This window comes from Alligator mississippiensis, chromosome 4, assembly GCF_030867095.1.
Source record: "Alligator mississippiensis isolate rAllMis1 chromosome 4, rAllMis1, whole genome shotgun sequence".
In the NCBI taxonomy this organism is placed as follows: Eukaryota; Metazoa; Chordata; order Crocodylia; family Alligatoridae; genus Alligator; species Alligator mississippiensis.
The window spans coordinates 103,461,073-103,488,608 of record NC_081827.1 but is presented as its reverse complement, the minus strand read 5'-3'; the positions used below and the strand labels follow the sequence as shown (position 1 = coordinate 103,488,608).

General features: G+C 41.9%; 1 protein-coding gene across 2 annotated transcripts; it reads right to left on the bottom strand.

Moving 5' to 3' along the window:
• Positions 1–975: 975 nt before the first annotated feature.
• Positions 976–26,013, bottom strand: LOC102560032 (BPI fold-containing family C protein). 2 transcript variants are annotated; one of them, XM_019489221.2, is made up of 16 exons: positions 25,934–26,013; positions 19,250–19,375; positions 18,834–18,945; positions 18,108–18,236; positions 16,234–16,389; positions 15,182–15,245; positions 14,233–14,293; positions 13,210–13,301; positions 10,929–11,102; positions 10,146–10,199; positions 8,878–9,048; positions 8,271–8,338; positions 7,187–7,229; positions 4,904–4,967; positions 3,677–3,753; positions 976–2,288 (listed from the first exon to the last, which is right to left on the bottom strand). In XM_019489221.2, exons 1-16 carry the CDS (start codon positions 25,941–25,943, stop codon positions 2,247–2,249), a joined length of 1,443 nt encoding a protein of 480 aa, XP_019344766.2. In that variant the 5' UTR covers positions 25,944–26,013; the 3' UTR covers positions 976–2,246. The 2 variants fall into 2 exon arrangements, with proteins under 2 accessions (XP_019344766.2, XP_059582413.1); XM_059726430.1 differs by lacking the exon at positions 25,934–26,013 and adding an exon at positions 24,470–25,196.
• Between the last annotated feature and the right edge of the window lie 1,523 nt (positions 26,014–27,536).

Genomic DNA, 27,536 nt, shown 5'->3' with positions numbered 1-27,536 from the left:
CTATGCCACCCTATGATTTTAAGGCATTCAAAGTAAAAAGAATTACACTAGAAATGTAAATGGCCCTAGTGAGACTGGGGAGATTTGGGACTCTTATCTTCCTCAGGTCGTGTACAGAACTGGGAAGAAAGCACCAGTTTCTAACAGCACATTCTCTTGCTCTTCCTCTGGGGGAAAAAAGAAGCAGTAGTAGTGCATTTTTACATGAAGATAGCCAACTTAAATTTACAACTTGCTGTAAATATCCTGGGCACCATGTTTTTTACCTCAGCGTAGCAGGAGCAATCCCAAATGGAGGATATAGAGTTTCATAGATTGTAAGACTGGAAGGACCTCGGAAGATCATCGGGTCCAGCCCCCTGCACCAAGCAGAAAAGACAATTGGGGTCAAGTGACCCCAGCAAGGTGACCGTCCAGTCTCCCTTTGAAAATCTCCAGAGTAGTTGACTGCACCTCCTCTGGAGGGAGCTTATTTCACAGTCTGGCCACCCTGACTGTGAAGAACTTTTTCCTAAGAAGTTGACTATGTCAAAGTAATAGCTGCACTTTGCTTCCATTAGGATTTCAGTGTAAAAACATGTATTTTCTGCAGTGAAGACATAGCCTCAAAATCTATTCAAATTGGCTTGGACAGAAATAATATCATGGATTGAAAACTAGCAGAACCCAGCTCTGATGCCATCTCAGACTGCCTGGCCACTTTAAGGTGGCCCTAGAGCTTTTCAACCCACTGGGTCAGGCATAGCCCTGGCTGTCTTGACTCAGATTTGTTTTAATAAGACTATCTTCTGAAAAGGCTGAAGAAGAAAGAAAAGAAAGGGCAATGATAAACGGCAATGCAGCAAACTAAGAGGAAGACAATAACATCTGAAAATATTCCAGTCTACTGAAATGCGTTTTTAGCTTCCACCCCATCTTCTTTAAAGAACTAAACTAGTTCATGGGGAAAATACTAATGAATTTCCAAAATGGTACTAAGTTAGATCAACAGGGATTAATATATTTTACATGAGGAAATATTGAAATCCTTAAACATCTCTAAGATGGGTAAACAATGGCTAACAGGAGACAAGATAACAGTCTACAAACATTTGAAGCGTCTCAGCAACAGGGGCAGAGGAACAATTTAAAACAGTATGAGGGAGTACCATCTGGTATCATCTAGAATAAGTAGATCCAGCACTAATAAGAAGACACATTCTGCTTGAAAATATCTTGAAATTGAGATTGTGAAAGAGTTTTTCAAGAGAAAAGATTTAATTTGAACCCTGAAGACTTTAATCCCCATTGGAGTCAGGAGGCTTTGAAGTACTTTTGGATAGCTCCCATTTCATATTAAATATAACTAGGGACCTACTTAAAGCACACAGAGGTGAAGTAAATTTATATATATAAATTGCAAACTACTCACAACATCTGGTGCCATTTTCACGGTCTTTTGGGGGTTCAGTCCCTCACCTCCACTGATTGGCTGAGGGGCCCAAGCAGCCTCACCCCTGATTGGTGGAGACTGGCAGGGCTGCATAAAAGACAGCCCTCTTATCCAAATCAATGGAAGAGGCGGCCACTATCGTGCCTGGCCCCTTTCATGCTGGCAGCTCCTCTCCCTGGTGGGTTGAGGCTGGGCCACAGTGGCCTCTGGCTCCCACTGGGGAACCAGCATTTCATTTTTAGTTTGTTTTTCCCACCCCCCAGCAATTCCACACAAAATTGTGGGGAATGCCAGTGATTGCAGAAACCGCCTTTTTCACAATTTCCATGAATATAGCAAAACTGCACAATGAACAGATCCCTAAATATAACCGATGCATTCAGTTGAAAGTAGAATAAGTTTATACAGGGAACAGACCATTAAAGGTGGCTCAGTAGCTGCATTTGTAACTTGTTGGCATACATTTTTCTCTCTGTAAAGAATACTGAAGCTTCCATAAAATACATAATAAGACTTCAATTAAAGAGAGATTTTAACCTTTTAAAACAGTTATTTTTTCAGCAGGTACAAAGTCCAGGATAAAAGTGCTTCCCCCACTTAACCATAGACACAGATGCCACAATATCCTTTTCCATGGTTCCCTGCTTGTTACAATCATTACATGTTCTGAATATTGCAGCACTCATTTCCATATTTCCTCTGGGCTTCTCTCTCAAATCAGAGTAAAAGCAATTTCAGTATAAAGGGGCCGTGGTCAGGCTTCAGAGTTATATCAGTTGTGAGGCTCCTGACCATCCAAATGGTCTATCCTTCCTTACTGTTCATAGTTTACATCTGCGGAAATCCACAGATAGCCCTGTGGACACAAGAACATTCAAGAAAGTGAAGTGCCTTAAATGACAGATGACTGAAACTTTACTTTTTCTGTTTTAACTCTGTACTAAGTGTTATGGGGTAAGGGTCTTTACTGAAGAGAAGATAGACTTAAAAAAATACAAGAAACTTTAAAAGGACCAAAACTTACGCACACAGACCTAGAATTTCCATGGGAGTTTGCTGCTTTTCACCATACTGCCAGCAGACACTATACCTAAAGTTTGTGGTTAGTCCTGGTAGAATCACCCTAGGCTAGAGGAAACTTCTGTTGGCATAGAAATGGTGCAGTGAATTTTGCTATACCACCTCCCACTCCTGGCTATTGGTGTAGGAAATGTGGATAGAGAGGAGGTGTAAATAAGATTTTCCTGAATGTTAATAGCCTCTTACTAGCTCCCATTTTGGTCCTTTGAGAGCTGTTGGCACCAGTGCAATTTAGGGCAGCTTTCAGGTGGCCCCAGCTTATACCATGGTACTGGTCTGCCACAAAGATAGCCCATATGTGAAATGCAAAGGTAGCATATAACCATGTTGTATTCCCATTCCTGAGTTGTGTCATGCATTCTGCCACATCCCTATATCTGGGCACTGTGGCTGGAAAGTGTAAAATGTGAGTCACTGGTGTAATAAGATTGGCTGGTTCATTTCTTTTAAAATTAATTTATTATGACTTCCAATTATGTAGCAGTCATGTAGCCAAATTAAGGGCTGAAGTCTTCATGTGGTGAAACAATATGGGCAGCAGCAAGGGACAGTGGTAGAATATTGTCCTGTATTTTCCCATTTGTTTACCACAGCAGCAGTAACCACCAATTCACAGGGTATTTTGGGAAACCAATGATGAGCTGGGGTAAGTAACATCAGCAACTCATGAATTTTCAAAAATGCCCTGCATTTTAATCTGAATTATTATTAAATTATTACTCTAATTCTAATATATACATATAAACCACTAGTTGTTCCTGCCGCATGACGGTTGAATTCTGTTCTCATTTATATTTGTGCAGCCTGGCTGAACTCAGAGCCTGGGTATGCAAATTTAGAAAAGGTAAAAAAAAGCAGGTGCAACTTTTGACTTCCAGGAAGTTGCACCTCCTCCAGCTTTGGTTCTCTGACCGCATTTGGCCAGGGGGTGGCAGCACAGTTAGTCCAGTTTTACCTTTTTTTCAAAAATGAGATATTTATTTCTAAAGGGAAACTGCCAGTATGAAATTTTTCATCTTTAACCCAAGCACAGTTAATTGCTTAACTAGTTAAAGCTAAATGCAACCAGCATCCTGCCTGCAAAATGTCATATATACATAGAAAAAGCATGTCCTGTCAGGAAAGAAGAGGAATAAACATTTCATAAGCAATCAAGATTCTTACCTGCTCAACTTTAATAAAAGGTTTCTTCAAGGAAATATTGGCCAAGTTTGGAAGAGGGAATCCTTTTGTTAGTTTAGCTTAAGAGAAGACAGACAAAATGTGAATGTATATATATATATATGTGTACACACACACACACACACACACACACACACACACACACACACACACACACCACTACCACCTTCCTATTTCAATAGCTTCTATACCCAAGGATCTGAAGGTGTCTTATAGTTAATCCTCAGAAAGAGGTTAAGTATGATTCTTACTTACAAATGGGAAGAGTGAGGCAGAGAGAGTTCAAACAGATATCTTGCAAGGTCTGTATTCTGTGCAGTGTGCCCTCAGCTCCCACTGCCTGGACACTCAACACCTTGCAAGAAGTGCTCAGAATATCACATCATTGGGTCTGAAGAGATTGGGGCAAAGTGACCTCATGAGTTAGATGATGATTTGCAAATACAGAGCTTGTACTCCAACTATTACTAACATCTCTTCCTTTTTGCATAATTTTAGAGGGGAGAAATTCCTTCCTGTGCAGAAGACTGGCACAAGATCCATGCGTTCCTATTTTGAGGACTAAAGTGGGACTTAACTGGTGCATAAAGGCTTGTGTTGATCCTTTAAACAGAGGTAAATTTCACTTTTAGTGATTTATCATGTTAACATATGGAGCAATGATATATTTCTCCATGTTCCTTCTCCAGGATAATTCAAGGGGCAAGTGAGGAACATCTAAGGTTGAGAAAGTAATTCATTTTCCATGCCCTTTCCATCTTTGTTTTCTGTGCTGAAGCTACAAAACAGTGTCAGTTGAAATGGTGGGTGTATGATGCATTTACTTGTCCCCTGTGAATCGGGGCTGATACCCTAGCTTGTTTCTCTTAGGTTACCAGCGGATTGTCAATTTCCACTTGAGCTAATGTGAATGATGACCTAAGAGTAAAAAGCACCACATCACATTATCAGTTTCCTCAGCTACACAGGTTATGGCAACACGTTTGTAGTTAACATGACAAAGACAATAAGAGCAGTGGTTTTCAACCTTTTTCATTTGCAGACCCCTAGAAAATTTTAAATGGAGATACAGACCCCTTTGAATTGTAAGTATGGGTATTCACGTACTTTTAATTGATCATAGTCACCTTTCGTGGACCCCTTAGACATAGCTAGCAGAACCCCGGGTGTCCATGGGTCACAGGTGAAAATCTTAACCTCTGTACTTACCATTGGCTGATGGGATTATTTCACTGTGTAAAATGTAAGAGAAGAAATTCTCCAAAAGTGAGATCTGCCATGGGAGAAGAAAATACATGTAGTGATCACTTCCTTAGATCTATAAAACTTTTGCTTTAATGTATGACTAAATTTTGGGTGGCATGTTATGAATGAGAAGTCTCATAAAATGAGAAGGGTTCGTAGCAGGCAGATCGTGCCTGGCTAATCTAGTCTCTTTTTATGACCAGGTTACAAAACACCTGGACACAGGAGGAGGGGTGGATGTTGTATACTTAGACTTCAGGAAGGCCTTCGATACGGTATCCCACCCCATACTGGTGAACAAGTTAAGAGGCTGTGACTTGGATGACTACACAGTCTGGTGGGTGGCGAATTGGCTGGAGGGATGCACCCAGAGAGTCGTGGTAGATGGGTCGGTTTTGACCTAGAAGGGTGTGGGCAGTGGGGTCCCGCAGGGCTCGGTCCTTGGACCGATACTCTTTAATGTCTTCATCAGTGACTTGGACGAGGGAGTGAAATGTACTCTGTCCAAGTTTGCAGATGACACAAAGCTATGGGGAGAAGTGAACACGCCGGAGGGCAGGGAACAGCTGCAAGCAGACCTGGACAGGTTGGACAAGTGGGCAGAAAACAACAGAATGCAGTTCAACAAGGAGAAATGCAAAGTGCTGCACCTAGGGAGGAAAAATGTCCAGCACACCTACAGCCTAGGGAATGACCTGCTGGGTGGCACGGAAGTGGAAAGGGATCTTGGAGTCCTAGTGGACTCCAAGATGAACATGAGTCAGCAGTGTGACGAAGCCATCAGAAAAGCCAATGGCACTTTATCGTGCATCAGCAGATGCATGACAAATAGATCCAAGGAGGTGATACTTCCCCTCTATCAGGCGCTGGTCAGACCGCAGTTGGAGTACTGTGTGCAATTCTGGGCGCCGCACTTCAAGAGGGATGCGGATAACCTGGAGAGGGTCCAGAGAAGGGCCACTCGTATGGTTAAGGGCCTGCAGACCAAGCCCTACCAGGAGAGACTAGAGAAACTGGACCTTTTCAGCCTCCGCAAGAGAAGGTTGAGAGGTGACCTTGTGGCTGCCTATAAGTTCATTACGGGGGCACAGAAGGGAATTGGTGAGTTTTTATTCACCAAGGCACCCCCGGGGGTTACAAGAAATAATGGCCACAAGCTAGCAGAGAGCAGATTTAGATTGGACATTAGGAAGAACTTCTTCACAGTTCGAGTGGCCAAGTTCTGGAACGGGCTCCCAAGGGAGGTGGTGCTCTCCCCTACCCTGGGGGTCTTCAAGAGGAGGTTAGATAAGCATCTAGCTGGGGTCATCTAGACCCAGCACTCTTTCCTGACTATGCAGGGGGTCGGACTCGATGATCTATTGAGGTCCCTTCCGACCCTAACATCTATGAATCTATGAGAGTTCTGTTTCATAGATTTCATAGACATTAGGGCTGGAAGGGATCATCCGGTCCAGCCCCCTGCTCAAAGGACAGGAAGTTAGCTGGGATCAGATATGTTCCACTAATCAGATCTCATTTGCATGGAGTAGGCCAAATGAAAATAGCCATTGGATTTCAGGACATTACAACTGTCCAGAAGACAGAAAATAGGAGAATCTGTCTCTTGTTACCAAACTTGATATATATTAATTTAAAGGTGTCAATTTTGTTTGCTTGAAAGATAACATCTACAATTGTGTAGTAGGACTGGAGAGGTTTTAGTTCCTCTCTGATCAGGTTCCCAGAATTGACTGATCATTGTCAAATATAAATTACTTTCTGGGGAGGTAGGATTCTATAAATGTTGGTATGCCACTGTTTCAGGCATTTGTGAGTATTCTTGGTTCCCTCTCTCTACCATAATAATGAACATCTGTGCTAAGTCTCAGTGCAACCCCACTGCTTGCCTTTCTTTCTGGTGTGCATGTTCTAACCTAACAACACACTGCTTCTTCACCTGCAGCTGTATGCTTAATGGCTGCAGGCTTCATGGTCATAATTTCAGTTTGATATGATCTCAGGTGAAACATGATACACAAACAAGTGAGATCAGAAAACAAGTAATTTTCAGGAGTATTAAAGGATTAATGAAAAGAAATACCCTGCAAACAATGTTACTTTTTATCTGAAAGCCCATTGATAGAGTGAGTTGCCAAAAGGAGAGAAAAGAGTTCTGGGTGAAGCCTAATGTGCATAGGGAAAGTCAACTCCCTGCTCTGAACTTATCCCCAAGATGCTGTTTAGGCACCAAAATCATCAGCTTACCTCAAAGAAGCCAAGATTGGAATCAGCCAGAGAGAGTTGGAACCTGAAAGAAAAGACATAAAAGATGAATCAATAGAAAAAATGAAAGCACATATTTCTAGACTGAGGATCAGTAACCAACAGGTGCAGGCTGGTTCTGGCCTGTAAAGAAACTGGATCTGGCCTGCAAATCTGGAGCTTTGGTGGCAGGTGTTTTCCCTGCGCTGCTGTGGGGAGAAGCACAGGCAATGGGTGGTCCTAGTGCCTGGTCCACCCACCTCTGACCCAAGATGGGTCATTTGGGCCCTCAGCTAGAAAAGGCTGCCTATCACCATTCTAGACATACACGGTGCCTGTACACATGCTGTGAAGCTGCTCTGACACACTTGACCAAAAGGAGAGATTAACTGAGTCTGCTGGAGTGTGGTGATTATCACACTCCAGCCAGCTTCCATATCTTGTGTATCAGTGTTCCCATGCTTCAAAATGGCAGCAGGAGTGTTTTAACTGAAGCTCATTGAACAAGATTTAGTTCAAATGCCCCCACCACCATTTCAAAGTGCAGGTACACTGATACATGAGTCTCTGTGGTGCCCTCCCTACCCCCAGAGCATGTGTAAAAGTGCCCATATGGTCTTCTTTTCAGGGCTTTGAGCCAGGTGATAATCCCTTGAAGAGATACTTCTATCATCATGTGCTCTATGCAGTCCATGCTGCCTCTCACATGAAAGAGCAGAAGTGGTTTTCCTAGGGCAATGCCTGGAATGTGCACAGGAAGGCAGCCTGAGAGGTGGTTATCCAGGGGCAGTGTCAAACAGTTTCTTAGAATGCTCTTTACCCTGCTCCCTAAAGAAACAGACAGAACAAAGCAAAACATGGAGCTCCAGTGGTCCCAGCTGTCATCATTTTTCATCTGCACAGTTTGGGCAATGTAGCCAACGGTATCTCATTGCCTCTGCTCACATGAAGAAGAAGGTAAACTTCATGGTGTGTCCTTTCCTCATACAGGACTAACTGCCCTGCTGGTATTAAAAAGTCCTGTTGGGTCTAATGTTGGTCTTATATTGATTCCCAAACAGCCTCAGGTCAGGGTGTTGTGTGTTACCTGTTCAGACATAATGAGCCGATTAGCTTCTGATCAAATAAAGTCAGATTGATGCTGCTATTGGTTGTCTGCAGGAGAGAAAAGCCTGAGGTTACCATATACCAAGAATGGAATCCTCCCAGACACAAATACCATCTCTTTATATAATTTAAAATGCACAAGCTCCATATCTCTTTAGCTAAGTTTTAAAGTTGTCTCATACAGATGATGCATTCTTTCTGAGTAATGCACAGTACAGCCTTAATTAGCTGAATGTCACCAGCAGTATTTGAAGTATGGATAACAGAAATTTCATTAATCAAATACATTTTCAATGGTAAGAACAGATTTGAGAGGACCCAACCCATTTCTGTATAACAAGACATTCTGGAGCACTAAGCTTTAGGCAATCAAAGCCAATTAAAAAATTTCTCTTCCCCATCAGATTGCCCAGTAGGACAGATTGGGCCACTGGACATGTATGGTCAACGCCTGACAAAACTGAATGGAATTTTCCTGTTTATGGGCAGGGTTTGGTTGTTTTTTTTAGGGCCTTCAAACCCCTTGGTATCTGGCAGTGTGGAAAAAGCCCCCAGATTGAATATAATTCTGTGATCCAGGCACTTACTATGTTTACTGTAAACAGGGATTGGGTGGTTGCGTCTGGCAGGACAGCCAGAACCTCCATGGAGCCATGGATCTCAATAGTAAAGGCATCTGTCTGTAAACTGATCACAGGTGTTTTGGTAGCCGTTAGGTTCAACATCACCGGCTGTGATTCTGCGTAATACTGGGCAACCTGTAAAGTTGCAAGGCAAAGAAAAAAAAAAGAGCCAGAAAGGTGCTTTTATATAGAACATATCTTAGTAAGAAACTTTGCCATTCTTTGAAGGTGCAACATTGAGGCAGTTTCTGATGATTGAGCTTTAGATCACATACTAACACATTAGTGCATCTTTAAGGCAATGGGGAATAGAAATGACTCTTGCAATTATAAATTAATGAGCTTTGCCATATCAGAAATGTGGAGGAAAGTCCTCTCCATTCCTGGAAGCTCCATTCCCATCAAAACCAGATCACCTTTAAAGGGGATACATTCTGGCTTGTAACCATACAAGAGAGAAAGGAATCATGAATATGGCATTCAAACAAGACTGCAAGCCAGTCTGTGAGCCTCCGTGGGGATGACACTTGGCAGACAGATTAATAAGGTGATGAGATATTTGTCTTGAGAGCTTGATTATTTGGTATATGATGGTAGAAACTACTGCCATCTTGGATAAGACAGGGACATTCAACACAAGAAGCACCGTGACTGATCAGAATCATTCTCTGTGTTTGTTGTTCAAGATGTGGAATCTTGTAGGACCATATTCCAACCATCAGACTATTTTTCCAGACCAGCAGGAGCCCTACGTGCCCACCTGATCTATCCCTCTCCCTCAGTTAATCTAAATGAGACTGCACCCAGCTCCCTTGTCCTTTTGTAGATCCCTTGCAAGTGTTAGAAGATGTTTCCTTCCCCACACAGGCAGAAAGTCATGTTTCCTGCCCACTTATTAGCTGTGTTTCCCTGCTTTAAGCCACTCTATAAATGTTCATTACTAATTCTTCATCACCATCCTCCTCAGAGACGGATGAAGCCTTTCTCTGGTTAGTCACAAGGCAGCAGTGAAGTGAAGCTAGTCAGCCACATGAGGGCCAAGACAGAACTCACCCAAGGAAAGAGTTAACTGGGACTTGTCTCTTAGCAGGTGCAAATCATCTCACTTCTCTGTCATGGTGACTCCCACTGGTTTCATCAAACCCGTGGAACTCAGTCAGTACTCAGGTATCCCCCATATTGAGACTAAGCACTGTGCTTTCTTAAAGGTACATGAGAATAAAGATACCCACCTCAGGAATGATACTGCCAAATGTCTCTGTAGTTATATTAAAATAACTGCAAACCTGCAAAAAAAATAAAAATAAAAAAAAAGAGAGAGAGACATGAACTTGTTTTGTATAATCTTCACATCCAGGATTTCTTTAAACATGTACTTTTCTGCCATTTTATTATATTCTGATTTAGTGCTTTTTATCCTTGGAGTCCCTGTGCATTCAGCTAATTCCCACTAATGTTTAAAAAGCAGTTATTGGAAAAGTGAAATTTAAAGGTTCCACAGAAATACAGGTGCAATATTCTCCTTTGTAGTCTGGCCCCTGCTGGGATACTTGGAATTATTGGAAACAGGACAGGAAACTCTGCTAGAGTTTCCAGCTACAGGCAAAGATGCTGTACTTTGTGGTATTGTCTGTTCAATAGCACCAGTTTTAGGGGTCCCCTTTTTAAGTCAACAAATACCTCTCAAAAAACTGCCAGTGAGGCAGCAGATTCTTCACCATGAGTCGCCTTATTTTTGAAAGAGTATCTGGGTCAGATCGGTGACATTTGTCATGTTTTTGGGTAAGTTGCTGCCATTTTGTACCTTCACCTCAAATACAGCTGGAGAAACCCAAGTATTGTATGATGGGGCAACATATAATTAGCATAATGGACTACCCTCATAGAACTATATGGCTCAGTTAATAATGAGTCTGCAGCTCTACTGCTAACTGGTCAGTTCTCTGGCAAAAGTTCAGAGAACTCTCCTGGATCTCTGAATGTCTTGCATCTGGAACACTTTTAATTGTACTCACCTCATCCGTGATGATGATGTTAAAAGCCCCAGTTGTGTAATATGCAAATACAGTGGTCTGAAAGGAATACTCTGATACTGCAAGGTAGAGCATGGAGTCACTGCTGTCTTGGAGAGCAAAGGGAACTGGCACATAGGGGTGGGCAGGATAGTTTCCAACTGGATAGGTTGTGCCCTGCAAAGTATTGTCATTTATGAAACCAGCATCTCTCAGAATCTTTGGGTGCACTTACAGCCTTCACCATAAAAATGCCCCTTCCTCCCTCTTTTCTGGCTCACAGGAGAAACTCATCCTGCTTATGAAGAGTCTGAATAAGCAGACAGGCCTTGCTTAAGGCCGGAAAGTTTCTTCTCTTTTGAACCAATGGTGGAAACCAATTCCGGAACAGAACAGTCCACAGAGAACACCCACGGCTACCCAAATGCTGAGCACCCACTGAAGTCACTGTCTAACGTTCAGCACTTTAGGAAACAGGGTTCTTATGTAAGGGTCTAAGTATTTATTAAAGAGGCTGGCTTTAGGCTTTTGCTAATTATTATTACAAACCTTGACCCTTGCTTTCATTCACAGGAATTCAAAATAAGAACCTTTGTCAAGAGCCACCCAGTGACCTCAACTGCAAGGATGGTGCATAAGGTAAGAAATGGTCTCCAAGGCCATGTTAGTACTTCACATTTACTGTGCCTGGCAGCACTGCCCTCGAACATGCCTGTATATTATCTCCTAGCCTGGAAGCAGTGCAGCTATGTCTGTATGGCACCAAGGGTGAGATGACTGGCACTGACTCTCAGCAGGGCTAGCTAGTATTTTCCCTTGGCACTATGGGCAAAGGCCAGGATACCATGCCTTTGGTCTAAGGGAAGCATGTATAGGGTTGCAAGGGATACCTGAGGGCAGTGCTGTCAAGCATGGTAAGTGTGCAATCTTGACATGACCCAAGACAAAGCTCCAGAGAGCTTTACAGATCAAAATCAACACCTGAATTCTATCCAGAAATAAACTGGTTGCCAGTGCAGGCCCAGGGGCACTGACAGTCAGTCTAGAAAGGAAAAGTACTCTAGGAAATACCACATATGTTTGAATTAACTATTGCTCTGATTACATTAGCCAGGGACAAAACTGTAAAGGTTTGAAACTTTGAAACTGTCAATACTTCTGAAACTTGGAAATGAGAACATGTAAGAGACAAAGATCCAGGTGAACATTTTAAAAATAAAAAAAACCTGATTTTAAAAATCGTAAAATATTTAGGAGTTTATAAAGCCCCCTCCATGCCTCTACTGGCTCCCCTTTCTCTATCACATCAGTGATACCCTCATTCTCAAAGATCTTCATAGGCCATCCCCACTTATTTCTCTCTCATTCACTTCCTGCTTCTGATCAACCTATGATGTCACCCTCTACTACACACTTACTAAATATTCAAATAGATGCTTTTTGATTTCTCTCATACTTACACTTGGGAGGAGCTTCTCATAAAAGTCTAGAAAGTGATCATATTATCCACCTTCAAACCCCTCCTTACAATTCTCCAGGATGCCTTGTATGTTAAGACCACTGCTCCTGAGACAGACCATTAGTGTCTATTTCCTTGTCTGTCTGTATCCACTTGTTGTCTTTTATCTAACATTCAGACTGTAAAGTCATTGTTGGGGTGGGGGCCAGGGCCAGGGCCATAAATTTCTGTGGGATCTGGTTCATGGCTAGGGCTCCAAGGTGGGAAGAGGATGATGATGATGATAACACAAGTAAATTGCTTTAATACTTCACACGGTATGAAAATGAAATCTTAATCAACACAACAGCCAGGGAAGGTGGGCCTCCCCTTAGGTTTCCTTTAGTTGAAGGAAACTCCCAGGGTCTCTAGTCTCAGTAGCATTCTCCAGACTTCTCTCTCTCTCACTGCAGTCTGGGTTTGTTGCTTAATCTTTACCTCATAAGTGTGGTCTCTCACATATTCTGTTACTCTTTTACTCTGATGGCCTGAGCATTCAGCCAGCTGTGTGCATATAACTCCTGTTGAAATCAACTGACAGGTGGACAAGTCCCATGCTTCCCTCTTTTCTACTCTTTTTATGGCTCCTAACTCGCTGCAACTAGTAACTAATGCTTTTTATAGCCAGCCCTGGTTTCTACAATAGAATGTGACCCCATGAGATACTGATTTGATGCATCTCAGATTCATTTTTAATACTGAAGCAAAAGCAACCATACCAATCTAGGGGAGGATCAGAAGTGTATCAACAACTGTTTTAGGTACTTACTGTTAAAAGGCAATTACCTGCAAGTCCAAGTCAATGTATGATTGGAAAACTGCTGGAGATTTCACCAGGGAGTAGTCTATTTGGGCAAAGTCATCAATCTGAATTAGGACTGAAAAGGCATTGGGCAAAACAAAACAGGCATTATTAGTGATGTGCACTATTGCCAGCTGTGTTTAATTAAAAACAGGTCAGTTCTTGGAAAAGAAAAAAACCCAGTTGGTCAATAGGAGGAGGAAATAGAGAACTCAAGGTGCTTCCTTTGCAAACACTGCTAATCAAAATTGATTGAGGTCTAAAGTTCCTAGTGTTTTCCCTAGCACTGAAGTTGCACTCTTGTGGGAAGCTGTATTTGGTCTCAAACAAGGAAATGTATGTACCTGTACTTATGAAAGGAAGCAGCTGTTACTATTTCCTGAAGTTAGCAATCAGTTCTGGGTGCATCCCAGGACTGTGGTACTTCTCATTGACTGCAATTAACCTGCTCAGTCATCTCTCTAAATCTCACTAGGCATTTCTGTATCTCAGTACTTTTGAAACTCTGACCTGAAGTGCTTACTCTGATGCATTGTTTTCCACTGAGTTTTCTCCTTTGTGTTTTGCACTTCCTGTAAGTAAAGAAGTGAAAGACAAAATTCTCAGAAAGGCTAAGCTGAGGGAATTCTCTCTGCAGAGTGCACAGGTGGGCACATGGTGAATGAGCAGGATTGAAAGGGGAGGGGAATTCTGCATTAGCTGGAAGGGAATCTTGCATTAGACAGCTGTTGTCTGGCTCCCCAATTACTCTTAGCTAGCAGCATCAGGCAGGCCAGGGAAAGGTATGCATAGTTAAATATGCCTCATCTGCATGTTCTGCATATCTTCCTAGACATGCACTTTTCTCATCTAAGCATCATTTCTTTGCTAACTTGTGTTCTGTGATTGAGGGACCAGAGGGGATGTAAGACTGGTTAACTATGAGGATTACTTCATGCACTTTGTCAAGCAGCATATGGGCAGCAAGAGACAGGAAATGTAAAGAAAAGGCAGCATCAGAAACTCACTCTGCAGTATTCGGAGCTCCATATCAATTATTTCAATCTCCTGCCTGAGGTTTGGACACGACTGTAGAAAAATATGCAGACATTATGTACTGGCTAGTATGGGTTTATGCCCTTCACTCTTTGGCAGATGGCAAGTCAGATCTGCTTGCCTGACATGGATTTTGCCTGCACTTCAATTGACACTGGGATTGCTGCATGTGTAGACATACTAAGTTTGCTTTAACTTGGTGATACCAATAATAGTATAGCCATGGCACCACATACTTCAGCTACTGGAGGAGTATACAAGGCCCCTGGCAGGCTTGAAACAGGATGCACTGATGCCTGCATGACTCTGGGTCCACTGCTATCTGAGCTAGACAGATTAAAAATAACTTATATATCTATACATGCTGCAATAATATCTCCTATTGCACTGCAGACGTCTTGCGCTCCTCTCACTGTCTAGCAGCAGTCCCACAAACAGCATAGCCTAAATTTTAATGCTTTCAGCAGCCAGAGCCAATTCTCTTGTCTCAGGTGGAACCGACTCATGTTTACGATGTAAGTTCCTGTGCTATGTCCCTCCTGTGGCATGTTTGCAATTGTATAGCTGACAGTCCCCATGCCTTTAGGTACATAGCCACAGATTTATTCAGTAAGAGAATGAAAAATAACCAGTCATCGCACAAACTCCAGCACCAAGTTTTAACCTCTTTTACAGTCCCTTCATGGAGCTCAGCCACAGGGAGGTGGTAGCCTCATATCAATCAATGTCACTATTGTCACTTTGGATTATAGACTTCATTGGAAGCTGGTCCTTGGAGAATGAGTGATAATGGTGTTGATCAGACCAGAATCAGGCAGTGTGATATGGTTACTCCTTAACCAAGTTCAAAGTTGCGACTTTAGAGATGATGCAGTTTTAGATATCCTTTACACCTACCCTTAAGCAACTGCAAAGACTTACATTACTATCCAAGATCCTGTGGATGGACTTCTTGAGGAATTTAGTAAACATATTATAGAACCAGCTGCAGAAGAAGAAAAGAACAGAAATGACTTGACCAGTGCTTCAGCTGGCCGTGTTGTCGTCATTAACTGAATGATACGCGTTCTAATACTTCTGTATAAATTGGCCTTGCATAAAATCTAATAACACTGAAGATGTCTGTACTGGGATAATGCCAGTGTGTAGGACCTTTCTATAACTGACAAATCCACCTTCTGAATGGAAATAATTTCAATGCTCTGTGCTCTAAAGGTTGTAAAAATGCAAAGCACTGGAGATCAGATTGGGCAACTAAATTACTTCCAGCTGCATGGAAGCTTGTTTATGAATTACCAGTATTGTTGTTTTATTGTAGCACCTGGAAACCAGAGTCTCAGGCAAGGATACCCATTGTGCAAGGTACTGTAAAAGCACAGAACAGAATGACAATCTTTGTCCCCAAGAGTTTATAATCTAAAGTAAGAAACACAACAGCTAGATGCACACAGATGGGGAAGTACGAGGAAAGCATGAAACATTACTGGTTAGTGAGACAGGCAACCGTCTCAGCATATCAGGAGACTAATAAATGCTGCTAAATTCTTTTGTAAGCATCCCAGCAAAGAAGAGTTTTAAGACATCTCATTCTCACCTTGAGCTAAAGATTAGGATCTCACTTGCAAAGTAATGAATACTACAATGTTGAAGTAGCACTAGGAGTTCAGCCATACCAGAGTATGTGTATTTAAGGTCTATCACTTGCATAACGATTTACATCCTAGAGTTTGTATAATGTGCACAAATAGCTCATGTTATACCCACATACACTAAGATTGGTTTTTAAAAATGGGGCCTTAGAAGGCTAACATCACACTTGAAAGCTTGGATTAGGGTTTTGCAGCCTACATTTAAGTGCCCCTATTAGTAGGACACTCCTAAGAGAGGCATTGGATGCTTAATTTTGGCAAGTCAGTCTTGTGCCATCAACTCTGTTAATTTCCATGGGAGTGGATAAAATATTTTGCACCTACCTGTTTTTCCCATGCAACTTGACTTCAACACCACTAGCAATCATCTGACAGCTGTCAAGTGATATTGATGGATGACCTGTGCTATCCATTGACATTACAAGCATTGCTGTAATAGACAATCCTGAGATGACCACTGTAGTTCTTCCACTGCCTTTGCTGCATAGACAAAGGGATAAAATCACTTGAAAGGTCTATTTTTAGGGATTGTTTATGAATCTGACACATCAAATGTTAAAGGGACTCTTTTTTTTCATTGAGGATTGGGAGAATGCAGACATGCCAGCATAAAACCATCATAGTAAGAAATGTAACAATCACTTTTTGCACCCTGAACAGCGGTGGCAGCAGTGGGTGGGCCAGGAGTAGATTCCACCAATCTTACACCTTCTCTACTGATCATAGCCTCCCTCTTCCCCAGTGTTTTCTGTGCTGTGCCTCCTGCAGACATGCCACAGAATCTCTCCCAGTGTAACTCTACTTTATTTACTGTACCCTTATTATCAGGGTGCCAGCCACTGTTTATAATCTTAAATGTTGATGTAAATAGTTGTCTGAAGATGCCAGTACACCGAAAGAACTTTGGTATAAGTGGACAGTTTGCTGTCTTCTGCAGGTGGGCTTTGCTCCTGGAGCTGCTCCTCAGCTAGTCCTCTCAGATAAAACACAGTCTTTGAACCAAATAAAATCAGCAAAACAATATAACACACCAAACTGCACAGGTATCAAACAAATGATTAAAATTGGCAAATTGTGTATTCATCTAAAGAAATAACCTTATTAAAGAAATGAATGTTAAATTCTCTCAAATGTTAAGTCCCAAAGTCCTAAAAAGCCTCTAACAGGTGTCTATCAGGTTAGGGAAAGGACTTCCTACCTAGGTTTTCAAATCAAGATTTTAAAGAGAACTTATCATCTACATATGGGTTTTTCAGCAAGAACCATATTTCAAGGTTGAAGAGCAAAGATGCTGAGGTAGACCCAGATTTTTACCCTTTGGCTGGCTCGATATCAAAAAGCTTATTAAAAAGGCCAAAATGTTCCGAACAGGTTCTACTCCAGTTAATATTCATATGCCTATTTTATCCCCCATTTAAGCTATATCTTGTCCTAAACCAGATGTAAATGGCATAAAACCACTAACTATACTCTAAGCAACCTTTAGCCCACTTCTTCTAACCTGTTGTTCTGACATTTCCTGCAGTCACTCTCACTTCTAACATTCTCTTGCTTGCTCATTTCCTTTGCCTCTTCTTCTCTTATACTAACTTTGAGTATGTTATACCATGTTGCCCGTAAGCAGCTTAGGGCTTACTGTAGTCTACAACAGGAAATGTCTTTCTCTTTGAGAAAGAAGGGCCTGTGCTCACAAGTGGCTGCTGTTAACTGGTATAGATCAGTTGTGCTCCCAGTTTGGGTTCCACAGGCCAGATGAATGGTGTGGGGCTAGACCAGGCCCTGTGCCATCCCTTGTACATGGGACTGGGCCCTGGGGCTCTGTGCTTCCCCCACCTGGCCCCCATGTGCCATGATTGGGGGCTCTGCATCACCTTTCCTCAGCCAGAATTGGGCTCCAGGGGCTCTGCACTGGCCCTGCCCAGCCCCCCTGTATCAGGATCAGGCCCCATGCCACCCTGCATGCCTGATCTAGCACACAGGACAATGGTCTGCAGGGCTCCCTACAGATCCTTGGGAAGCCCTGGGAGCTAGATGACATAGCACTGGGGAGCAGATCTGGCCTGTCGACTGGGGGTTGAGCACCTCTGGTATAGAGCATCTGAACCATGCATAAGTGAAATTAGTAAGTAGACCTCCTATTTTCTCTTTTAATTCTTTTTCTACCAGAAAGCACCTGAGATGCACAGTAGCATACTTACAACATCCAGCTCCTTATGTTCCAGTTGGCCTTGATGATTACATAAGCATTTTCAATGGTTAGTTTTATTCCAGTCCCAGGGATAAGGGATATAGCAGTATTGCGGAATTCAATGGTGTCAATTCTTATCCTACAAAATCAGAAATAAGAACATTCATTGGCATTCCAAGAGCCAATGAGAACATGAATCTGAGCTTGATTCAAGGCTAAACTCTGCTGAGAAAATAACATCCTCAGAAAACAGGTTGAGCTTGACCTTTTGGAAGAAGGGGCCATCTGAGACACTAGTCTGAACTCCATCCCTATTTGTCCTCCTGATAAGATGAATGTGCCACTTAGAATCATCTTTCTGATGCACAGATTTGCTGACATTGACATGAAATCTGCTTTTTATGACTATTCTTGCAATCTACTTAAAATTGGCTTTGCTGGAGAACATTGCTGCCAGGCCAGCATTCACTTCATTATTTCTGGAAGGCATACATGAACACTATATGACTATAATTAAAATACATCTATCTGAACATTTCTGAATTAATATAACTTTTTCAGTATTCAGTAGTCTTTACCCATTGACAATCACTTGAGCCATCCAATCCCTGCTTATATTTTTTTCTCTGGCCACAGGTTTAAAAAAGATGGAGTCCCATTGTACTATCTGTCTACACGCACACTCCCCCCCCGGTATAACATTGCAAAGAGCTGTTTGTGCTTTTGTTTTACTTACCCTGAAAGAAGGTAGTTGATCTCACTAAGCCCAAATTTCTCAGAGTCGTTCCAATCTGGGAAGCTTTCCTCTTTTATCCTTTCTTTCAGGATCTCCATCCCAATCTCCTTGCCTACAAGAGGACAGAGACCTCTGATTGACTTTAATATGGTTGGAAAGGTTACATGATATACATCAAGTTCGGAGGATTCAGCTCCCTTCCCTCCGTGTTTGACTGTAGTTCCTGATACACCACATCAATGCAACTCCTGCCCCAGACATCAAGCCCTCTCCTTCTTAAATTGAATTTCCTACATTCCTTTTCTCTTCAGCCTGTGATCAACTTGTTCTCTCACAGGGTGTTCTTCATACTTGGCATGCATTAAGAATTCAATATAATAAAATCTATTGCAAGGTATTGGAAGCTACAGGCTTACCAAAGTCCAGCCCTTTTTGTGTTATCCTCACTTTGAGCCCAGGGTTAGCATCAAGCTGCAGGGTGAACCAACTCAGCAAGAGGATAAAACACCAAACCTTCATCATTTCCCCCTTTCTTTGGGGACCTGTTAACAACAGTTAAGATTAACCAACAAACACAGAAACACGGAAAAAGCATTATAATTTTCTAATGCCGTGAGCAGCAGGAACCCTACGTCTGCAGCAGTTCCCTGAGTTATATATTGGGTAAGAGTAACAATGTGGATCTGGGGACTTAGCTGTTATTTTTCAGTACGGAGAAGAGCTTTGCTGTCATTGCATTGGGAAGTCACTGCTAGGAATGTACTGAGGCCAGTATCCATGGGAGAGGGCTCTACTGTTCCTAGAAGTATCAACCTTTTGTAAGAAATGATGGCTTCAGTCCTTTCCTCCATCATTCCTTCTGGAGCTGATGCTAGTGGCAAATAGATGTAGTGAAAGAGAAACCAAGGTAATGTCTTCCCCCTCTGTTCCTTGTAACTTGAACCGAAGTGGATGTGGAGCTTGAGGGAATGCATAGATCATTACTGAAGCACAGTCTCTCTGGAGTGATGAATGGCAGACCACCAATGCATAGATGACTGAACGTTAGTAAGTGGAGAATGCATTTTGGGTTAAAGTTTCTCACAACCCCAGTTCCAGGGGAACTTTAGGACTAGAGTTCTTTGGATGCTTCAATAAGTGGTCTGATTTACAGAAGTGTTAATGCCTCCTTCCCTTCCCCCAGTGTTACGCCTCAGCTCTGTATTCTTGGGCAACCCTGGCACAGGATGCAGTCTGTCTGACTCACAAAGGACTCACCCCCCCCCCCCCCCCCACAAATGAAACTGATTAAGATGCAGTGAGAGACGCACCTAAAACTCTCCAGATAAGGGTGATAAGAGTGAACAACTGCCCTCGGTCTCATCTGCATCTGAGATGGAACCAGATGACCATTCATTTACATGAGAGATGGAAAACAGAAAGCCTGAAGCAGAGACTGCAGTGAATTCTGGGACCAGAGAAGCAGGAGAGCGCTGCATGATGGGGAATCTGTGCTTCCAATGTTAATTAACCCATGTTCACACACACCCAGCTCAGCATTTATCAGACCAGTTCTAATCTGGATTTGCTAAGGACTTTTCTCCCCCCAGACACACACACACAGCTCTAAGTTTAATAGGCATCTCGGGACGTACATTCCCCGGTCCCACTCTGGGAGGCCTATTTAAACTTGATTGACTAAAACTCGGTTGCCGGGTTAGGGAATGCTGAGGCAAGAGACCGAGTCAGAGGGGGTACGGGCAACATTTGAACAATGGTTAAAGGTTCATCACAGCATCCAGCCTGCTGGAGCCCTAATCCCAGGTGTTGTCGTATCTTTCCCGAGACGACTGGTGGGAGTCCTCTCCACAAAAGGTTATGAGCACCCCAATAATTGCTTTAAGTCTGTTAAAAGACTGTAGTAAAATCTGGAAAAGTCATGCTAAGCTGAGGCTTGTGCACAACAAGTAAAAATCCAAAATCCTGATACTGCAAGCTATCTATTGTCCCTGAAGAAACCATGAGATATCCCATCAGGATATCTGCCATCCATAGGAATCTCAAGCTGGCTCCCAAGTATTTGGGTTACTCCCTAATCTTAAGTGTTTCAAGATTATCAATCAGTTTCCTGAGATGGTCCAAACCAGATAACCCCTTGTCAATAGAAAAGACAATGATTTACACTACTGAGGGTGCTTCGAAGCAGCTGAACTGAGGGTATAAAAATCTGTAAGTGTGTGTGCTTAAAAGAAAAAAGAAAGAGAAAGAAAAAGAAGAAGCAGGAGGAAAGAGGGAGAAAGAAAGAAGAAGAAAACTCCTGTGCTGACACCATCCCCTGTCATTCTTGGGACGCTGGAAGAACAGATCGTCTCTCTCTTCAAGGACTGTGCTACAGACTGTGCCTGTCAGCTTTGCAGCCTGAGTACCGTGCACTCGGTGAGATTCCCAGCGTTCTCTCTTCTTTCTAGGCATAAACTTCTGAACCTGAACTGTATCAGTTAAGCTTGAGCTAAGTTTCCCCAAATACTTAGTGAAACCAGGGTAGTATTGTCATTGTTTGTGTTTGTTTTTCTTTTGCATGTCTATTACTACTAGTACTATTATATATTTCATATGCTTAGCAATAAATAACTTTTATAGGCAAACTGGTAGTAATTGGGTATATTTTTCCTTCTCTGCTTCTTTTTCCTCCTGTGCTCTGCAGCAACGCTTCTTTTACCTATGCTAAAGATCCCTGTGAAGCCTAAAATATTGTGGGGTCTGCTCATCAAGAGGCCAAGATTGGGACGTGCTGAGTTTGAAACACATAAGGGGATCAGCTTGTACAGGCTGATTGACCCAGTTTGACTCAGACGTGCCCTTATGAACTGAATGCTGGCCCATGAGGGTGTCAGCTGGACACCCAGCCGGATTCAGAGGGATTCTGTTTACCTGTGTGCTTGTGTCTGACTGCATTTTATTGTTGCTCTTATGAACCGATTCTTGGCATATGAGGGTGTCAGCCTGTCCATGCTGATCAGCCCGGCCAGGTCAGGCGTGTCACGTTAGTGTGTGTGTGTTTGTGTGTATGACTGATTTGGTGACTGGAGGAACCCAGTCCCATTGAGATTGAGTCCTGCAAGATAGCTCCACTGGGGGTGAGGGCTTGCAGAAGGGAGAAATACAGCTCCATATAGTAACACAAGCAGCACATTGACAGAATCACCAAGACCCTAGAAACTATCCCTAATAAATGAGCACACCCCAAAGTAATGGGCAAATTTGGTAACACCAGCTCCAGTTGAATTCAGGAGAAACTGCTGAAGTTTGAAAGCAAGTCTGACAATTAATCTGCTTATGTAATTGTCCAAAAAATGGACTTCAGAGCTTCACTTTAGGAGGATATTTCTGAAAATCTTGGCCACAATATTGCTAAATCCCTTTTTACTTTCCCATGATCCCTCCGTGTTTTTAGTAAATTTAAATAATTTTTCATTACCAGCAAATATTGCTGCATTGCTTTCTTCTGGATGTTAATATATCTATTCAGTACCTCCCAAGTATTAATCTCTCAGAATCAAATGGTTTTTTATTCTTCCATTTGTATTTTTACTCTTAAAGTCCTGTTTATCTCTCATCCCATTGGTTTCCAAACTATTCCTACTAATACTTTGTAAGAAAAGTTATGAAAATCCTTGTGAAAGTTTAAACAAATCTCATTCACCAGGTTTTCATCTATTAGTTTGCTTAGATCATCAAAGAATGTTATCAAGCTGGAGAAACACCATTTATCTTTGCAAACTGGCTGGCTTGTATCTCTTACATAATACTTAAGATAAATTTATAAGATTTTTCCCCAGTCTGAAATTCCTGAGGTCACTTTTCCTAAAGCAGGCTGGCCAGGTCCCCTGGTAATCACATAATACTTATTAGCACAGTGTAGTTTTGGCAAGCCATTCAGTTGACCCACCAAATATTGTCAATTGGCCAGTCAATTGATAGCATATTTTTTGACTGGTCAAAGATAACAATTTTACAAAAACAAGCTACAAGTTTTCTTCACACAAATATAATTTTTGGTACATTTCTTAATGGAAAATTTGTGCTTATTTTGTGTATTATTTGGGCCTACTGGCAATTTTTTTTTACAGTTTTTGACTGATATTTGATGGTCAGTTGACCAAACTTTATTTGACAAGTCAAATACCCAAGCCTAGCACAACACTTCTGTAGTGTTTTTCATGTTCAAACCTATTAAAGCAAAAATGTACATATTAGCTGTTTTTATTGATAAACTGCATATTTTTGTTTGCCATTTGGATATTATAATTTTAGGTTTTTAGAGCTCTCCAGTGAATCTTATCATGGGGACTTATAGTCATTTACTATGTCCTTTCAGAAAACATTAATGGTACATTCTCTGCTTTGGACAGATTGGCCTTATAAAACAAATAGGGCTCAAGTTCTGTTTCAAGATGACTGTTTCATGGTGAAGTCTGGCTTCCATTAGTGGAGCATAAAAGCAAGGTATTTGTCATGATGTGGGCCTGATCCTGAACCAAATGAAGTGAATGGAAAGACTCCTATTGACCCCAATGGGCTTTGGATTAAGCCCTATAACAAAAGAACATTCATGTAGGAACATAAAAGACAAAGAGGATTTTAATAATACTCAGCAGAGAAGAGTCTGTGCTGGATGACATGGCATTCCCACCCCTATCCTGGCACAGAGCTCTGTAACAGCTGTGCACAGCTTACCACAGCATTGACTGACTGAAGCAAATTTCAGTTTTTGGACTTATGTGGTGGGTCTTAAATATGGAAAGAGGTACATGGTATGACTACTTGGAATAATTTAGGCTGGGTGTCAGGAGCTCTTGCTGACAGTTGGACCTAATAGCCTGTGCTGTATTCCTACAAAAAGAGGTAGAAACTCCTGCACTATGGATGTTTAACATCAGATCAGACAAAGCACCAGAAAATATACAGTAGGGAATAGTCCTGCAAGGAAACAGATGGCAGGAGCTGAGCCAGAGGTTTACAAACTCTGGTTCATGGTCTACTCCATGGACAACAGGCTGGTTGCACTGGGTTGCTGCTATGCTGCATTACATTAAATGCTTCTCCAATATTACTTTTCATGAAAGCAATTCTCTGTTACCCCAGGGATGCCATGCAGCTGTGAATGGGAAAGTTTTCACCTGAAAACTTTTTTGAGATGATGTAAGTCCAGCTGAAGAATAAGATTGTGAACCCCTGATGCAATGTGTCTTTCCTGGTCTTAACTCCTATAATCCTTTGATTTTTAGAGTCTTCTCACTGGTTATCAGTCAGTCCAAAATGTAAAATTACTAGGGAATCACAATAGCATAAATTGAGCAAGACATAAAAAAAAAGAGTGTTGACTTCATAATCTTTTCCGCAGAACATTTTGCCTTTTCAGTGAAACTGTTTAAATTGTTATTAGCTTAACCAGCCTAAGACAATTGTTTCACACAGAAGCATCTAAACTTAGAAAGACTCTTAAAATCTCCTTATCCATATAGTTTCACCCACTTTTATAATAATTTAAAATCCAAAACTTAAATACATGCCACATCATATCTAACCTCCCCCCAAAATAACACTAAAACTTAAGAACCACATTACACACACTGAATAAAGAATGTTTAACTCACCTTGCTCTGGAGTTCAGCAAAATCAGTAGGACAGAGCTCACAGACAATGTGTTCAGGACTAGGACTCCACACAGATATCCTCCCCCTTGCAACCAGGCCTTTCTCTTTTAAGTGGAATTGTTAGTTCAAAGACCACCACTGATTGCAGCTGCTGTGATATAGCAAAGGGAGTGGTCTCTTGTGTAAACAGGTCCCAAACCACTTAAGAGTTGTTTAGGTCAAGTCTAATACTTTACATTTCATTCATAAATTAATCGGAAGACCGTACAGTCTCGTAGGCACAGCCATTTGGATATGATAGTGATGGACATTGTATGAGAAGAAGCAGCGTTTTAATTATACTCCACTTCTCTACTAACTTTGCAAATGGTTTTGAGATACAGCCTTGTGGAGAGCATGTTGCAACAGTCTCTTGGGGATAAAGGCAGGGGTAAATGTACTAAGGTCTACATTTGGGGGAAAAAAAAAGCAATTTTGCCAAAAAGTGATAGAAAACAGCAATCCTGACCAATATGTCCTGGATTGGCTTGGGATACGACCCAACCCGACTCGACCCCCAAATTGTAAACAGGTGTACTGAGCAGTAGTTACATTCTTTCAGTCAAGGGAGCTGATCTAATTCCTTCTATTTCTTCCAGTAATTTTCCCAGTACCTGTTTTGTCAGGATTATGACTTAACCAGTTCCCTCCTGCCAACTTCCAGATTCCACGAGGCACAGACTAAGTCACCTCATTGCACAAATTGAGTTAGACAAGAAGGAACTGTAGGTTTCATCAGCTGACCAACAGACAGTTTAACTTAGAATAAGGATATAATACCCAAGTTGAATGTTGACCTCAGCAAGTCACATGCATAACTGCTTTGATATTTATATATCCAGTAACCAAGTATGAACAACTTGCTTATTTACATGAACCACTCCTTTAATTCTCTTGTACAGTTTAAAAATTCCTTCAATCCCTTGAAAGGAAAAGAAAAAGCTCCCTTGTTTCTTTCTATGTAGATTTCCTGACTTTACAAGTTACTGTGTTTACCGCTCTGCAGATATCTCAGCTTGGGATCTCCTACTGACATTTTATGGCTTTTCTGTAGACTAAACTGGAGATAAAACTCCTAGTAATGGTTACCTCTTAAAACCAGCCTGCATATTAACAAAGCCAGACTGAAGTCTTCAACAGCTACAGTCTTATCTTGTCCAAATATTACAATAATACCAAATATATGCTAAAACAAGGGTGGCCAACCTGTGGCACAAATAGCACAGGCAGCCTCTGTGGGAGAGAGAAGGGAACTGTGACAGGGCAGGGAACAGAAAGCAGAACAGGTAAGGAGCACAATGCCAGGAGCAGAAAGCACAGCAGCAGATTGAGCAGGGAGACCAGGGCAGGGAGCATAAAGCAGAGCAGCATATCAGACAAAAGAAAAGGGATTAGAGTGGCACTCAGGGAAGGGGCAGGGATTACCTTGTGCCATGCCTTCCAGACAGGATGTCTCCCACTGTGCTAAAATATCAAGGTTTCAATATTTTGCAAAGCTACTTTTCAAGGAAAATCCTTCCAGCCAATTATGCAGGCTCTGCAGCGACAGCCCATGGTGTAATTGGGAGGCTCAAGACTAAACATTTTTTTTCTACCTCTCTATTTTGAGCCTCCAAATTGCCACTCTCTCTTACACCTCAAATTTAGCCAGTGAACCTCTTGACTGCATATGGAGACAAGACAGCTGGTTCTTAAGTATGTCAAGAAACAAAACCTGTACTACATTACTCTGGCCTGCACTCCTTTAGAGTACCTTGGTTTTATACTACTGCAGAGTGTGTTCAGCCTGGCTAGTTTTGCCAGTTCCCCTCTTGCTACCAGCCTTTCCAGCTGGTCTGTAGCATGTGTGTTCTTCTACTGCTCAGTCAATTGGGAATCAACAAAGCCAGATTAAAAGGATAAAATGCGTAGAAGAATCCACCCTCTATATATACCAAAATTCAGTCTGGAAAAATTGAGCTGGATACCTCTGGGGAAAAAACATGCAAGCCCATATATTCCAGTGAAGAAAAGCCACTACTAGGAATGTACTAAAAGAATTAGCAATGAGAGAGAACAGCCAAAGACATATAAGCTTAATGTATAAGGCAAGTCCAGGGATTGATCTAGTGGAGGTGCAGTCACCCCTTCCTTCCCTGCCTTTGATTCCCAGTCTACTTAAAATTTAAAGCCTGATAGGGCAGCAGTATTTCTATTCAAGTAGCAGTGAGGGAGTCACTTGACTCCATGGCTCATTAAAATCTACACCAGGCTTGTCCAACATGCAGCCCTCCAAGCTGTTTTCTGAGGCCTGAGGTGCTGTGACAGGAAACAGAAGTAAACACTGTACTTTCGTTTCGGGGGGAGGGTGTGTGATATGATACCGCTTCCTGTGAGGTCTTTGAATATGGCTTGCCGGCCTGCTGGGTGATAAAAAGTTCATGATCTGGCCCCACATTCAAAAAGGGTGCCTTCTAAACTCTTCATTCCACAGGTGTTAAAGCCCACTCTCCTTTTTAAAGTGCTTGGTGTTCCATTAATTCAGCTATCCTTTCTTTTGCAAATCTGCTGTCTGTTAGCTGCTCCTCTTAATGTAGCTCCTTTTCACAGCCCCACACGCTGGTTTTAAGTTTAGCTAAAAACATTGATTCAGGTGTGGAAACATTAACTCAAGTGAACAGTGACTCAGGTGTGAAAATAACTTTCAGTAAAGCACTGGATGAACTGTCAAGATACTCAAGAAGGCTAGATTTTGTTTTATGTATCTGAAAGAGATGTACATTTACTTCTAATGACAACATGACTGAAGAAACATCTTTGGATTATTTTTGTCTAGTTTGTTGTGTTAACATATAAAAAAATTAATGCACTTTTCAATAAAGTTATACTTGTTTTTGCTTCAATCTTGAATTGAATAGTATAACCTTCAGCCCCTAGCATATTAGTAAAGCTTCTAGATTATTTTTACCTGGAAAACATGTGTTGTGTTATATGTGATGATGAACCATACCATCTGCTCCCCCCCTTTTCAAAATCCTAGAACTGTCCA